The 15011-nt window shown below is 51.1% G+C and overlaps 6 protein-coding genes across 6 annotated transcripts; 2 read left to right on the plus strand and 4 right to left on the minus strand.

Moving 5' to 3' along the window:
- Nucleotides 1–263: 263 nt before the first annotated feature.
- On the minus strand, nucleotides 264–1848 carry EDD37DRAFT_605640 (dolichyl-diphosphooligosaccharide-protein glycosyltransferase; the record flags this gene model as incomplete). Its single annotated transcript, XM_062814826.1, has 4 exons — nucleotides 264–707; nucleotides 760–1484; nucleotides 1535–1645; nucleotides 1701–1848. 4 exons carry the CDS (start codon nucleotides 1846–1848, stop codon nucleotides 264–266), a joined length of 1428 nt encoding a protein of 475 aa, XP_062672696.1.
- Nucleotides 1849–2096: 248 nt separating this feature from the next.
- On the minus strand, nucleotides 2097–4016 carry EDD37DRAFT_229763 (uncharacterized protein). The gene has a single exon (XM_062810524.1). It carries the CDS (start codon nucleotides 3683–3685, stop codon nucleotides 2276–2278), a length of 1410 nt encoding a protein of 469 aa, XP_062672697.1. The 5' UTR covers nucleotides 3686–4016; the 3' UTR covers nucleotides 2097–2275.
- Nucleotides 3990–6188, minus strand: EDD37DRAFT_229771 (uncharacterized protein). Its single transcript, XM_062810525.1, has 2 exons — nucleotides 4236–6188; nucleotides 3990–4181 (listed from the first exon to the last, which is right to left on the minus strand). The coding sequence occupies exon 1, from the start codon at nucleotides 5884–5886 to the stop codon at nucleotides 4348–4350; it is 1539 nt and encodes a 512-aa protein (XP_062672698.1). The 5' UTR covers nucleotides 5887–6188; the 3' UTR covers nucleotides 3990–4181; nucleotides 4236–4347.
- A 1352-nt stretch (nucleotides 6189–7540) lies between these two features.
- On the plus strand, nucleotides 7541–8511 carry EDD37DRAFT_646509 (NAD-P-binding protein; the record flags this gene model as incomplete). The annotated part of the gene is made up of 3 exons (XM_062817741.1): nucleotides 7541–7553; nucleotides 7601–8351; nucleotides 8406–8511. The coding sequence occupies 3 exons, from the start codon at nucleotides 7541–7543 to the stop codon at nucleotides 8509–8511; spliced, it is 870 nt and encodes a 289-aa protein (XP_062672699.1).
- A 130-nt stretch (nucleotides 8512–8641) lies between these two features.
- EDD37DRAFT_230123 (uncharacterized protein) lies at nucleotides 8642–9875 on the plus strand. The gene is made up of 3 exons (XM_062810527.1): nucleotides 8642–8985; nucleotides 9050–9331; nucleotides 9386–9875. The coding sequence occupies exons 1-3, from the start codon at nucleotides 8893–8895 to the stop codon at nucleotides 9539–9541; spliced, it is 531 nt and encodes a 176-aa protein (XP_062672700.1). The 5' UTR covers nucleotides 8642–8892; the 3' UTR covers nucleotides 9542–9875.
- An 818-nt stretch (nucleotides 9876–10693) lies between these two features.
- On the minus strand, nucleotides 10694–14318 carry EDD37DRAFT_230072 (uncharacterized protein). Its single transcript, XM_062810526.1, has one exon. The coding sequence runs from the start codon at nucleotides 13833–13835 to the stop codon at nucleotides 10773–10775; it is 3063 nt and encodes a 1020-aa protein (XP_062672701.1). The 5' UTR covers nucleotides 13836–14318; the 3' UTR covers nucleotides 10694–10772.
- Between the last annotated feature and the right edge of the window lie 693 nt (nucleotides 14319–15011).

The raw sequence follows: 15011 nt of genomic DNA on the forward strand, positions 1-15011 counted from the left end.
GTACATGGAATGAGCACGCAACAAAGGTCGTTACTGCCACAAGTACATCGCCAAATCGAAGGCCCCAGGGAAAGAGGTGTAAATACTGTATCACCACTCTGTCACAAAAGTGTACATCAATGCAAGAGCTTGAAAGATTGGACTTTTCTATATCCATTTTTGCTCGTTCCGCGAGCTTCCCTGTATTCCTACGAAATCGAGTATGCCCATAGAGTACATTTTCAATGACATCAAGCTGCCATTCCCTTGCAATTCATGGTCACTCATTTCACGTTGCTAACGCTCAACTTTCGCCGCCGTTCTAGCTCTTCCTTAGGTGGTTCGCAGTATAACCATAACAACACGAACATGACAAATCCGGCAATGACGCTCCACAGTCCTCCTATCCAGGGCCAGGCACCCGAGATGGCCCAGGAACGTGGCCACTCGTCATGGGCAAAGTGTCGCACTGTGACTTGTTCCTTCTCCTCGATACCCGTGAGGAATGGCCGCTTGTATGTGACTTTGAATGCGAAGATGCCGTGCTGGTCAGGCGTGGTGAAAGTAGTGCTGAAGATCGTGCTGTTGGCGGTTGTGGAGGCTGGGGTTAGCGGAATGCGGTGGAATGGCGAAAGCATGGTAAATTCGAGTTGAAGAGCGTCGTTGGATGGGACGGAGAAAGGCACGTAATGTGTGCCGTCGTACTGGGCGATTTCGATCGAGTATTCCTGCGACCTTGTTAGCATTGGGACAAAGTAAGAGGAGGCATGAAAGACGTACGACATCGTTCTTGATTCGGTAGATCTCAGGGTTGTACTCTCCAATCTGCGTGGTGTTCTCTGACGGTGCGCTGGTCGTCGAGACTTGTCGATGATGAACAGAAAAGACTTTGAGCACTCCGACTTCCTTGAATGTCCATTCCGTCAATTGTTTTGCGAACTCCTGATTCACAGTCTTGCCGTTTTCTCCCGACGCTGTCTTGACTGATGCACCGAACCATTTGTCCTGCAACATCTCAAGCGATCCCAAGACCGTGAAGCGAGCTGAATTTCGAGCTTGCAGTGCAGAAATGAGGGACAGCTGTGAGCCCGTTGCAAACGTCTCGTCCGCAGTCTCTGACTCTTCCTTGGGATTGTACACATACGCAGTTGCTGGGGCTTTCAGGACCGGTGCAAGCAGAGGGCTGGTATTTCCCAATGTCTGTCCCACAGCTCTTGGTACTGCTAATGTGCCATCACCACCGAAGAAGTTGGAGACATCAGGACGTAGTTGTCCTGGACGGTTGAGCAGCAGGACATCGTGCTTCTCGGCCGCGGAGGTTGCATCATAATTGAAGTGGTCGACGACTACCGATGACTTGTCCTGAGGTAGAGAGATGTCGAGTTCGAGGAGGAGAGAGGAGATGGCGGAAGGAGTGCTAGCCTCGGAGGATAGACCAAGCAGGACGTTTCCACCTGCGTTGACGTAGTCGAGAATGACTTTAGGAGTCAGAGATGGACCGTAGCCTGGACACTATTAGCATGTGGCTCCTGACCGTATGCGTGTCTTTGCTCACCCTTTGATTTGGGTGGTGTAAGAAGTAAATGTTCGTAGGCTAATTGCCCATGTCTGAAGAGTGACAGTCCCTCTGTTCGGGGAGACTCGAAGGTCAATTGAAAATCTCGCGCTAGATGGCCAACATATCAGCGATCATGCAACATACACATGTCGAGAACAATTACCTTCCAAGTCAGCCCAGAACTTGGAGTATGATGCTTTCTGCGACTCGTCTTCCAGAACGACCAACAGTCTGTCTCCCACGGCACTTCTAGCAGAAACTGCACCCAAGAACGCCAGGAGAACGAGGCATATTGACGAAAAGAGCCGCATTGTGGAAAATGAAGGAACAGACCACAGTAACAGGTCTAAGGGAACATTATTGTCGTGAACCTGCGATCCAACACCTTTACAACAAATGCGCTCCGTCGCTACTCCGCAGGAGGAGACGTGGTCACTGCGCTACAACTTGTCTGGTCCGCGCTAGAGTACGGGCGAGCACTAAGACGCAGTAATTAGGGGTCTGAGGGCAAGGCTGCATCTCCTGACGATTGGCACGGGTCGGTACGAGGAGGCGTAAGACATCAACGTAATTGAGTGATTTGGCACAGAAAAACATGTATAAGAAAGCTAGCAGTCCTTGATCATCAATGCTGTCAGCAAGCCCGTGCCCAGCTGCTCATATAATGCCTGCCGTCCATAGGACCGTATCGCTGTGCAACCGCTCCAGATAAAGCTAGCAGCAAAGTACAATCCAAGCTCACTTCTTCATCGCCTTCTCGGGATCCTTCTCCAGCAAAAGACACCACTTCTTCCACTCCTTGGCCGCCTTCACAAAGACATTCTTCAGATCCTGTTTAACCTCCGTCTCCTGCCACTGCTCGTCCTCCCAATTCTTGTCCTCGAGCTCCGTCTCGCTCTTTCTCCTCCGGTCGCTAGGTGTCCACCCAATCGCTTCCAGCACATCACTCTCAGTGGGACTGGTCGCATACGTGGGGAACAGCTTGCTGTCAACTTTGTGGCACTCGGCCTCCAGATATCGCCTCAAGAGCTCGATGCGCTGGCTGTGTGCAAATGTGAGCTTCAGCTGTTCGTCCTCATGACCACCCGATTGGCTGCTCGACAACCGCTTGGTAACACTACGAGCAGTTTTGGCGCCGCGGAAACTGGAGTATGCCCAGACAGTGTCGATCTCCCCAAGACCGCCAAATGGCCAGATGAAGGTTGCGAGGATATCAATGCCAAAACTAACCGGCATCAGACCTGTAGCGATAATAGTGTCGCGCTGCGCTTTTGACTTTGTCCGCAGCATAGTGTTGACAAATTCTTGGCGCATTTGCTGGTCATTGAGTTGCATAGTTGGAGGATAGACCAGGATCATCTCATTGACACCGACGGTTTTGTGCGTCTCGTCGCCTTCATGCTCGTCATCGGATACCCCGGGAGACACTCGGCCGAGGAAGTCCAGGTTGGACGAGGTCGTCTTATTCATAGCCCAGTCAATGCCCTTGGTTGCTTTGGATTTGAGGCCTTTCCAGGAAGCGGTCTTCGCTGTGCTGGTCTTTGCGGAGCGGACCTCTTCCTGCCATTTGCGCTGGACCTTGTGCAATTTGTCCTCCTTGACACCTTCGGCTGGCTTTTGGAGTGGTGGAGGTGGAGGCGTGTAGATCATAAAGCGCGCCGGCACGTCTTCGGGTTTGACATTTCCGAGTACTGGTTTGGGGAATGGCACAAGATAGCCTATAAGTTTGTGAGGATCTCGGATGTAGTGGATGGGATTTGACGGGTCATCCTCGGTTGGGAATGTCTGCTTAATGCGTTGCGGCGGTGGTTGAAATTGCTGGCCAGGCTGAAATGATTGCTGGTTGGCATAGTGGGCTGGGCTGTAGGCGGGTTGTTGAGTTTGCTGGACGTTCTGGGACTGAGCAAAATGGTCGTTGTGTCTTTCTGGTAGAGGTGGCGCAGCTGGTTCGTAATTTTGCGTAGGTGCTCCAGTCGCATATGGCTGTGAGGATTGGGACATATCAGCTGGCTGTAAGGATTGGGACATATCAGCTGGCTGTAGCGAAATAGCTGGAGGTTGAGTGTAAGCCTGGTTCTGGTGTAGAGCTTGTTGTTGAGTAGGGTGAGTGGGAGGTGGAGGATAGTAGTTCTGATTCTGGTCCGCCATGCTGTAGGATATTTTGGGAGCTGTGATGGGTCGTAGTAAGAGAATCCAGGCACAAACGGATTGATATAGATAATTTAAGAGTGATGCCTTCGTATGATCTAAACTGGAAATAGCGATGAAGTGGTGAGTGAGTCTTGGAATAGTTCGTGTTATGCATTCATGGTTGGACGCGATGACGTGGAGAGGCGTGTACAAGTCTTGGGGCCACCAACATGCGACTTACGTGGCTGAGGGCCGGCAGTGTCGGATAGCGCCTCAGGGGACCCCTAGGTTTCAACGCTGAATGGACAACATCACCTTAGTACCACGATCACAATAACCTTGAATTGATCAACCTGACGATCTTCTTTCGGGCACTCATAACTCAAGACCCCAATTGAACAAATACAGTAGGTGTGAGGTACATGACACATTACGGAGTTATGCTTTGGGCAATCAATCTGCAATGTCTCCCACGTGCATTGATCGCAGCTAGTACAAGGCTGAGATTCATGACCTACGTACTCCGTCTTCAGCTCCAGGCAGCCCTACAATTGCATTCACACCTTACCTGTAGGTATCCGTGTTCACTTATGGCCCCTCAGTAGAAGCGCTTCGAGGTACAGGACACCGCCATCCACAAAATCAATGCGAAAGCTTGACGTGCTGCGTCTCTCCAACCTTCAGCGTCTGCGGGTGGATGACATCCCCGTGGTTGCTTGACCGAATGTTTGGCCAGACGCATGCAGTACAAGGTTCGAATCGGCCGCCTGAATGTTGAACTGCTCCTTGATTCTGGCGATTTTGCGCTCCAGACTGGCTCTATCCAAGTCGACATCTTGGGGAAGATAAACACCACCCTGGTAATTACTGTAATGGTTGAATGGACAATGTTCCGCTGCGTTGGCCCGTTCACCATCCTCGTTGTCACCTTGGACATATGGACAAATGTGGTCCGAGAGCATGCTCGCAACCTTGAAGTTTGCATACTGGCTCAAAAGACGCTGCGGCTGACGTTCTTGAGGCGATGAAGAGTCGGTGTCTGGCTGTATGAAGTCCTCCTTGTGATCCAGCCAACCCGTTGTGTCAATCCAAAAAGTCGACGTGTCCCCTTCAGCTTGCACAATGCTCACCACCTGTCGCAAGGCGGAAGAAATGACCCAGTCTAATCTGGTGTTCTTGGTCACAAGGCGCCGCGAAGCAGAGAATGGTGCTATAAGGAAGATTGGAAGAGTGGATGGAGCAGAGTTGTAGACGTAGCTACCGTCGTCTTGCTGTTCGAATGAAAAGCTCGAAGACATGGACGTTGTGTCGAAGGGATACGCTGCTCTCCTAATCGTCTGAATGAGTTCGACGTAAGCCTTGGCAAAGTCATTGATGAACTGTCCCACGGCATGCCTGTTGTGGTTGGCTGGATCGGAGTAGAAATCCACAAAATCGAGCAAGCCAAGCTGTAGTATCAAAACCGACGGTTGGTATGATGGGAACGACCATGGCCGAGCAAAATGCGTTGTTTCTGGAGGTCCAGATCGAAAGAACAGGTCTTGGACAGTGATGGAGGATTCTGTAGCTGGCAAGAGGCGCAGGTCGCCTGTTGGGACGATGGCAGTGTCCACTGCATTTGTTGTGCTCAATCGATTGTACCAGACGTTGACTCTGCTGTTCATGATCTCTACGGCTTTTTCGCTTTGCTCGCCGAGATCCTCCTCTGCGATGGATTCCATGGTTGTCTCGGACGTCAGGATTTCTATTGTCCTTCTTGGTAAAGTTGGATAAGGCTTTTTCTCTGGGAGTCGGTCTTCGGTAGAAACATCAGGCAGGAGTGGATCGAGGAGGACAGCCCGTGTTGCTGTGCTATTAGCCAGGGCTCTATCCTCTTCCGCACTGGCTGTCGGTATGTCTACCCAAATGCCTTCGAACTCAAGGACGGCATTGGTTGAGTCTGGGCCTCCAAGATGCGTGACTCTGATCTTATATTTCTTGTCAGGATCGAGCTGTGAAACGACTTTGACGGTGCCACTGGCACGTTCGGTACGATATACTTGGCTATTATCAAGCTGCAGCATGAAGCTGACTTCCGGCGAAACTGTGACATCACCTCGGGCTGGTCGAAGAATCAGACGGTTATCCTCCTGTGTATTGGCGTGCTTCGAGTCTTCCCTAGGAACGAGGATTCTGTTGTTCAGAGATAGATGGATCGAGGTTGTGTTGGTGACGACCATCTCCACATATGAACCTGCGGTAAAAATGAGTTGACTGATACGAGTGAGGAGCAGAGCAAACCTGAAAAGGCAGCATCTCGCCGCAGCTGATCCGCTGTCATGGTCCAGCGGCCAACAAACTAGTCTGTGGTCACTACGTATGGTACGCTATGGGAAGGACGCGCATACATGCAGATGTTGGTGACTGGCAGGAATAAAGACGTGCGACCTCTCCATTGATCTTCTGTTCATGAATCTGTAAACGCGCCATGGATCAAGACCAACAAGATTTAAGGATGGGTATGTCATCAGTGCTGCAAAGACAAGGGAGGTGGGAATGAGGAAGAGGCAGAGCATAAGCACAGTGAATGACAGTCGCAGTACCCTGTATACCTTCGTGACTGGTATGGGCATCATCTTGAAGACACTCGATACTGCTTTGACGAAGGTAGACTTGCTGATAGGAGAAGAGACAGCAATATGAGAGTGCAGATACCTCAGAATATAAGATCGAGTAGTCTTGAAGATTCTGCCTGGTGTCTTCTTCCCTCCTTCTGGTTCGATCCTTCTATTCGGTACCCTTGGCGGAGGGATATTCACTGTCAGTGGCAGAAAAAACAAAATCAAGTTTATCACTTACTTTCAGCAAAAATTCCTCAACAATTGCTTGTATCTATCCCGTGTTTCAGTCACTTCCACACCTGGTGGCTGAGGCGTGAGGGTGATTCACCAGATATGAGCCAGCTGCCCTAAGATCACACGGACTAAGACTGGTGTGGATCTTGACTGCTAGGCATTCAATTGCCAAAGCTCTAACCGGCCGGCTACCCCCTAACAAGGGGTTGCTGGGGTGCTCAGACACCCCCATAGGCGGTTATCTTGCGGTCCCTTAGCATTCATGGTTACTCACTTAGCAGAGTATTCCTAAGCGGGGAGTACCTGACCTTGAAACACAATAAAAAGAATCCTCTCATCGACTGAGGGTTTCCCTCGACCCGAGCTCAATCGACAGCTCGGGTTAGAGTTTTTGCTTTTTTGTTCAAAAAGTCGAGCAATATTTTGTGCTGCCTGTGAATCGAACAGTGTTTGTTGTGTGTGGCGGTCTTGTAGTGAAGACCAATGTCTGGTACAGAAGGGGTTGGCAAGGCTGAATGACAAGGCTGCCGATAATCTTTAGTACCATAAACTTACGTGACAAGTCACACTCTCGATGCGATACTCGGCGTAAAACCCATCAACGGTGACAAATGTTATTTATTCTCACAGCTGACCTGGCCGCCCTTCCAACAACACCTTAGGTAGCTCGACAAGGCCGAGGCCCGAGGGAGGAACAAGGTCAGTTGATAATGCTGGAAAGGAGAAGATGCAAAGATGTTGATAGGGTGGGCCTTCTGACGTGAGGATATATTCTCAGAGTCCTCGACTTCGGCAGTGGTGATGAGAACCGTCGACCAATGTGCATCCTTTGGAGACAGCTCCCACACAATCTTCTCTGTTCTAGTGGAGCAGTCTCGTACTGACTACGGCACTTGGAAAGTTGGGAACGTCATTGGAGAATCCGGAGATAAAGCTGCATGTCTGCGCACCGGACCAGAAACAGCCAGAATTTCACATCGAAGATATTCAACTTTCTGGTCATTTGTCGCGGTTGGTAACAGAGTCAGACGAAGACAACATGGAATATGCAGGTATGCGACGCTCTGGTGATAGCGTGGTCGGTAACTAACTCGAATAGCTGTCAATTTTGTTCCCACAATCCATCACGATACATATGCCCGTATAGATCCCTCCAAGGCAGATCTCAGTGGCAGAAATGTCCTCATCACAGGCGCGTCGAGGGGTCTCGGCAAAGCGATGGCAGTATCATACGCCAAATCAGGCGTCGCTGGTATCGTCCTCCTGGCCAGGTCTGACTTGTCTTCGGTCGAAAGCGAGCTCCTAGAAGTCGCGAAGGAAGCCGGTCACTCACCACCAAAGATTCTGTGCCTAACAGCAGATGCAACAGACAGAGCAGCAGTCGAGAAGGCCGCCGAAGAACTCGCCTCTTCGTTCGACAGCATTGACATCCTAATCAACAACGCTGGCTATCTGGAGACTTTCAAGCCCTGGGCGGACACTGACCCGGACGAGTGGTGGAAGGTTTTCGAGGTCAACGTCAAGGGCGTCTACCTTACCACACGGTCATTCCTGCCACTGGTGCTGAAAAGCAAGGAGAAGACCGTCGTCATGGTGTCCAGTATAGGAGGCGTAGCCACCAGAGCAGGAGCTTCGGCGTATCAAACCACCAAGACAGCGGTTCTGCGTCTGAACGATTTCCTCATGGCCGAATATGGTCAGCAGGGACTCTTGGCTTTCGGTATTCATCCTGGAGGTGTCATGACCGAACTTGCAAAGGTCATGCCAAAGGAGTTGCACGGCAACTTGCAAGACACTCCTGAACTGGCTGGCGACACGATAGTGTTTTTAACCCAAGAGCGTAGAGAATGGTGAGTATGTCTGTTCCTGATAGAGTCATGTTTGCTGACAGATGATGTTTACAGGCTGGCGGATCGATATATCAGCGTCAATTGGGACGTGGATGAGCTGTTGAGCAAGAAGGACGAGGTTGTCAAGAATGACTTGCTCAAAGTTAGATTACGCTGCTAGAAAGGATAAAGGACCATAGATCAAGGATTCCAGGGGTAACTTGACTGCCGGTGCCGTAATAAGCATGGACCACCTAAGCCGTTGGATTTCCATCCCCCAAAATAGCCTCGAGGTCTCCCCCACATCTCATCTCTAAGCTAGGATCTGCAAATGTCAAATTTGGCTTTCCACTCTCCACTAATAATTGATTATCACAAGTGACACCAGGAATCAACAAGGCACAGCTGAGGTTTCGCACTTCATCTCAGCTCATTTTCAATGAGAGCTACCTCGACCATCTATCCACCTCCCGCTTCTTGCGGGCAGGCGTTACTCTCGTTCTAGCACTGTGCTTCCTGGGCACTCTCTTTTCACATTGGGATCGACGACAGCCGCGCAACCATGCCCTCCTACGTCCTCACGACCCTTCAAGCCGCAGTCTTGTCCGGCATCTCCAACATGCTCGCCCAATTCATTAAGGCATATCGCGAGGAGGTACTTCAGTCTCGACCTTTGCCCTATATCTACACGCCCACAGACTAACATCAAGCCAACACAGCGCCCATACCGAGTCTCCATCCGCCCACTCCTCCAATTTGTAATCTTCACGATCCTCTCCTGCCCGCCCAACATCCTCTGGCAAGACTTCCTTGAAGAGAAGTTCCCAGGCTACACATATTCGACGACAACCTCCGAGAGGGTCCTCGACCGTCCCAACACGGCACGGAAGCTGCTCTTCGACCAGACACTCGGCGCATTCGTGAATACAATAGCCTTTGTGGCCGGGATGGCTGCATTCAAGGGAAAGACCGCGGTGGCTGTACGCCGTGATGTTGAGAGGGTGCGAGAAGGTCTTTTCTGTGCAGAGTATACATACTGACACATGCACCTGAAGGATACCATTCCACTCATGATCAACGGCTGGAAACTATGGCCCGTAGTGGCCCTGATCAACTTCGTCTTCGTGCCCGTCAACCGTCGGATCATTGTCGGTAGTTTCGTCGGTCTCTTCTGGGGTATCTACCTGAGTCTATTTGCGGCGTTGGATTGAGCACCCACGGAATGAAGAGTTGACAAACGAATACACGAGGAAAGACCTGATCCGAAGAGATAAATATCCGAAAAGCAAGGCAGCTACGGGCCTAGAGCAACTCCAGGCGGCCTCGGTGGATTGCTGCGTGCATATACATTGCAAGAAGGGAGGTATGGACATTGCATAGAAGGCGCGGATCCGGCTTCTCATCTCTACCACCCCGTGTGCTGTTCGACACTCATGCACTCATCTTGGTCACACTGTCAACGTGACGCCTACGCCTACGACACGACAACGACCCGAAAGAATTTCCGCACAACCCGATTCACGAAGAAGGCAGCTACCATGACTGTTTTCCAATGGATGGGCCACTACACTACATACGGCATCGCTACTGATGGTACTGAGGGGTAATACTCTACAGGGCAGAAAAGACGTCATGGCAACAAACAATGGGTCGAATGCCGGGTCATCGCTCATGAATGCATAGCAGGGAGCAAGGAATCGTGTGCCAGCCGGTTGAGAACGAGCTTCGGGCACAACCATCATGGGAGGGTCAAAGCGCGCACAGGCTAGCTACAGCAAGGAGTGGAGAGATACCGCCATCAGCTTCCGCATACCCATGTAAACTGGTCATATACCGAGTCTGGGGCTATGAAGAGGTCCAGTGGTGAAACAAGCAGTACGGTATTGATCTGGCCTCTTTCAGTTAGACGTATAGTGAAGGCCTTGCAGCAGGAACTGATATTTCTGTGATATCGAGGTTGATGATCAATATTCAATTCATCAAGCCTCAAGAAATTCCGTCCATCACGCTGTCACCCTTGAAAACCACCAAACTCATCTCCGTATGCCAAAATATGCTATCTAGGGTATCGTTGCTGGTTGCATGCTCAATGATTGTGTGCCCAAATGGTGCACCGTATAAGTGTCATGCGCAGAAAAATATGCCAGTCGTTGGTATCGTCCTTTTTCCATTTCATATCCTTCGTATCGTGTGTATACACAGGCATAAGCCATGTGTGCTCCGTCTTCGAGCAAGTCTCGCTGAGTACGTCGTGTGTGGATGTGGATGTACAAAGACTGACTGATGTCGCTGATCAAATCCAATTCCCCAAGCGCCAGGGTAAAGCTAACCCTTCATGTAGTATAAATGCAAGACAAATTCCACCTTCCGGGTTGGAGAGATTCGTGGCCTCGTTTCGCATCACATCATCAAATGCAGAGTCTGTCGCGACTCAAATCGAAATCACGCATATCGAAGCATGCTCCCACCATATTTTTCCTTCTTGCGTCTTTCTTCTTCCCGAGCACGTTCCAATCGTTCTTCGGCAGATTTGGCTCCGGCGTTGCTTGCAATGCCCAAGCCTAGACCCAGCAGGTTTTTGCTGAGACCGTCTTTGACTCTTGGTGTCTGTGGCTCCTCGGCAGCGCGCATGGTTTTTCTTCGCTCAACTTTTGCTTGGTATTCATCAATTCGAAGCACCGAATTCTGTCTCTTCGGAGTATTATCGATGCCCAAGACCTTCCATGCCTTCGCCCCCTTGCTTGGGCCTCTACTCAACCTTGTACCAGATCGGGATGCTAGTGGTTTTGGCGTGACCAGAGGAGAAATTGTGTCTTGCCATTCGGCATCGTCCCGCGCTGACACCGGACTGATCTCAACGTCGGTTGATGTCCCCGTCGTTCCCGTTGACTTCTTCCTTGAATGCATGCTTGTCGAGGTCCGAGGGCAATGTCCATCGCAAAAGTCTTTTGGCTGTTTTCTGAGCTTGGCTGGACTGGCTGGCACTGACGGTGTAGGAAATTGAACCGCTGGTGCAGGAAGTTCCACAGGCGTAGAGAAGTCTTTCGAGTCCTTCGCATCCACAGTCAGGAGCTCAATTGCTTTCTCCAGATTGATACCGGATCCACTGTCACACATGGCAAGAGCTTTCCGTGCCCGAGCTTCAGCAAATCCCATTTCGTGCACCAAATATGTCATTGCCTTATCGACTGGGTCTATCACTTCAGACTTCGGCGCTGCAGACGGTTCAGCCGCCGGAAACGGTACACGTGGTCCTGGGTTCGCGTAGTCGATGGGGAACAATGTGGCACCAAGTTTTGTGCTTGCTTTTGATGTCATTCCCAGAGCGTAGAACATGTTAGGATCAGCTGTAGCAAAAGCCGGAAACATTTCCGTGCGTGGGCTGGTCATGTTGTTAGCCAGATCACAGTCTGGACGAATGTCGAACCGAGCATCAGCAAGTGCGTTGACAGAAATCGGTCGCCTCATTGCAGATGTATCAATTCGAAGACCTCGTGACGGGCCTACCGTTGCCCGTTGCATCGGACCAGTAGCAAGTTGTGGTTTGTCGAAAGACCGCGTCGGCCGGTGGTTTGCTCGCGGAGGTGGGATCCTGAATTGTGCGGCCCTCAGTGCGGCCTCCTCCAGGAGTCTTTCTTGATAGACCTGAGTAATGGCAGTGGTCAAGAATGATGATCGACTTCGTCCTGCCTCGGGCGCCAGCCATTTCGTCAAACCTAACATCTTGGCCTGGTCGAACGAACAAGACGACAGAGATAGAACAATCTGAGGTCCCAGAGTGAGCAGGTATGCGATCCACTCTGCGAGGTGCTCTGACTCCGTGATGCCTGCTCCTGGTAGGAAATTGTCGAAGACGCCGGCCTGCCTTGCTTCTTGTTCCCGGCCTGAAAATCCAGTAATAAGCATCTGGAGGTATTGCCACAATTCATTCATGTCTTCGAGCTCGGTAGTAGTAAGACCATTCCCATTACCGATGGCGAAGCCTTCACTCAATTGCGTGCTGCTCACACCTTTGCTACCATTAAGCCAATCCATTTGCGTCCGCGAAGGATCGATCTGCCCACTCGCGCTCCCGAAAAGAATGCAAAATGTCCCTATGCGCCATAAAGCATTGTCGACTTGAATCGTTCGTTCTGGGTGCTGGCCAAGGAGACCTGCAAGTATATCTGGTTTGCATCGAGAGCCGCAATGACCCACGATGAACGCTTTGAGAGCAGTTGAAGTGTTGGAGTCACGACGAAACTCTCTTAGAACAAAGTCGTCCGACCTTTTCAGTGCGAGAACACTGCGACGGTATTCCCATGCTGGCTTGGAGGCCTGCAAAACCAAATTGCTTACTAATTTGGACTCGTTTCGGCGAAATGTACGATAAAAGCCTTTGCTGACCATCGCCGTCGATTGTAGATCCTGAAGACTGTGAAGGTTACACATGATTCTATAGATGACCTGTTCGGCTGTAGCGGCTGTGATTGGTTTGAATATCTTCATTCGTCGTGCTTTGGTTGCTTTCGGAATTGGCGCTACTTTTGGGGCAGGTGTTACGATATCGGCTGTGTGTCGTCTGAATCTCTCAAAATCAGAAGGGTCATACGGCTGAAAGGTTCCTTGTGAAAGTGATCGGTCCAATTCCTGGCCTCGATCAACAGCTTTTCTCAGTCGTGCTTCTCGTACCGATCTGGATGACCATGATGGATGTTTTATTGCAGAGTGACTGGCGGATGCTTGGCCGGCGGACGCTGGTCTTCCGACCACTGAAGCATCCGATCTAGACGGGGCACGCCGCAGCTCCAATGCGCTGGGGGCAGAGTCATGTGAAGGCAGCTCTGCAGGTCGCTGCTGGAGTGAGAGGTCGGGTACTGAGGATGATGGTCCAGGAGGCAGCGGTTTGTCCAAATTAGGTGTACTCGTCGGCGTTGATACAAGCATGGTGTACGAAGAGGTCTGTGGTTTGTTCTTATACGACTGCAGTCGTGACACGGTTGTGCTTGTCGACGATGATGTGGTTCGCTTGTGCGTCACTATTGACAATGGTCTGGGTTTTTGTGAGGCAGTCGTGGATATGGCAGAGGCAGGCTCCGGGGTGTAACTGGAGCTTGAAGAATGCCTCGTGACCGCTGGGGAAGGGTCACTTCCCAATTGGCTTGGTTGGGAATAGCAGGACGACGCTGTCGAGTCATTTCTGATAAGATTAACATCCAATCGCTCGCTCTGATTACCCAATGGCTTAAAAGGGTCTGCGAATGCAGCAGGGACATCGGCCGAAACTGGTTCGACCACATTTCTTAATGCAGACGGTCGATGTTGCGACCCTGCTCCTGGGAGTGCGTCAAGTTGATCGGACTTGCTGAACTGGTTGAATAAATCTGATAATGATCGTGTATCGACATGTGATATATCAGGGAGTCGGTACGCGAGAACGTCGGCTGTATTCTCAGGATAGTTTATTTGACCCTTTTGCTTGAATAGCAAAAAGCCAGAGCGATCCTTGCCGCCGAGACGCAACATCGAGGTGATGTTAGAGTTGAAGTTGAATACTGGTTGACTTGAGCGCCCAAGCTCCTCCAATCACTGACTTGTTCAGAGACAATTGTTTCAGTTGTCGATAAGGCCTCACTCCGCGAATGCATCGCGCATGGATCTCAAGACGTACAAAGCAGCAGTTCGGTATCAAGACAGGCGTGAAGTGTCTGTGCGGACAGATATGATAGCAATCAGGTTGTCGTCTGATCGGTCTGTCGGTGGTTGGGCCCGTAAATGCGAACAACTGGATTATAGCTGATGCTGACCCGGTTCGCGGCCACACTGGACTCAAAGGAGTTTAGAAGCAACTCTGGGGCGCGTTTCGTGGCGGAAGCTAAAGATATCTTGCCTAATGGGGGCGAAGTCGAGGCGCAAGCCTGATACGGCCAATCTGGCCGTTGCAAATTAGGCCCTCAAGCGATTGGCCGTGGGCGGTAGGTTCCTGCTGCCGGCCGTGAGAGTCTCAGAGGCTGGGGAGGCGACGAAGACTGGCGCAGTGCTTGATAGGGCCTGCCGCGGAGCCTTATTCCTCCTGATGCGAAACCCGGGAACCGTATATGGCGACGCGTCGAGTGGTGGCAGGGAAAACGAGCTCTAAAAGAATCGAGCTGTTGGAGTGGGATGTGCCCTCCTCTTAATAATGTTGTTGTGCTGGGGATGGTTCCTGAAATGTCATGTCTCACCAGGTGTTTCCTTTTGTTCCCACTCTCTTGGTCAAGTAGAAACCTGGCATTGATGATCCTTCGGGTCGACGCCTGATTCGTGACGATTCAGCCAACTTGCTGGACTGTCGGACACTTCGACCGGATTGTTGATCTCGATCCTCTTCTCGTACCACTCGAGCTCGGTTAGTGTCTTTGCTGGGTCCTGACGGTGCCATCTCCACGTGTGGAAATTCAACTCCTTTTATACGCAATATCCGCATGATAGCGAGATAGGACAGGGGGAAATCAAGATTTTGTGGTATGATTACACGAGTGCTCCATACCGAAGGGGGCGTCGCGGCACCGACGGATGGAGCAATGGATGGATGATGAAAGAGGCATGATGCCTGGTTTCACTGGGTTGAAAATGAACTGGCGCCGCCCAAAGATGTAAATCTGGGAAGTTCCCGTGGGGTACGAGAGCCGCAATTCAGTTAAACGCTCGCGCCTGCCGTCA

The sequence above is a fragment of the Exophiala viscosa genome (assembly GCF_022695815.1).
Source record: "Exophiala viscosa unplaced genomic scaffold EDD37scaffold_2, whole genome shotgun sequence".
NCBI classification, from domain to species: Eukaryota; Fungi; Ascomycota; class Eurotiomycetes; order Chaetothyriales; family Herpotrichiellaceae; genus Exophiala; species Exophiala viscosa.

What these genes read in the sequence shown, in the direction of transcription:
- EDD37DRAFT_229771 (XM_062810525.1), bottom strand. Translation starts at nt 5,886, where the DNA reads ATGGTCGTCACCAACACAACCTCGATCCATCTATCTCTGAACAACAGA.
- EDD37DRAFT_230123 (XM_062810527.1), top strand. Translation starts at nt 8,893, where the DNA reads ATGCCCTCCTACGTCCTCACGACCCTTCAAGCCGCAGTCTTGTCCGGC. An exon ending in TTAAGGCATATCGCGAGGAG is followed by an intron (nt 8,986 to 9,049) that starts GTACTTCAGTCT and finishes AAGCCAACACAG; the next exon opens with CGCCCATACCGAGTCTCCAT. An exon ending in TACGCCGTGATGTTGAGAGG is followed by an intron (nt 9,332 to 9,385) that starts GTGCGAGAAGGT and finishes ATGCACCTGAAG; the next exon opens with GATACCATTCCACTCATGAT.
- EDD37DRAFT_229763 (XM_062810524.1), bottom strand. Translation starts at nt 3,685, where the DNA reads ATGGCGGACCAGAATCAGAACTACTATCCTCCACCTCCCACTCACCCT.
- EDD37DRAFT_230072 (XM_062810526.1), bottom strand. Translation starts at nt 13,835, where the DNA reads ATGTTGCGTCTCGGCGGCAAGGATCGCTCTGGCTTTTTGCTATTCAAG.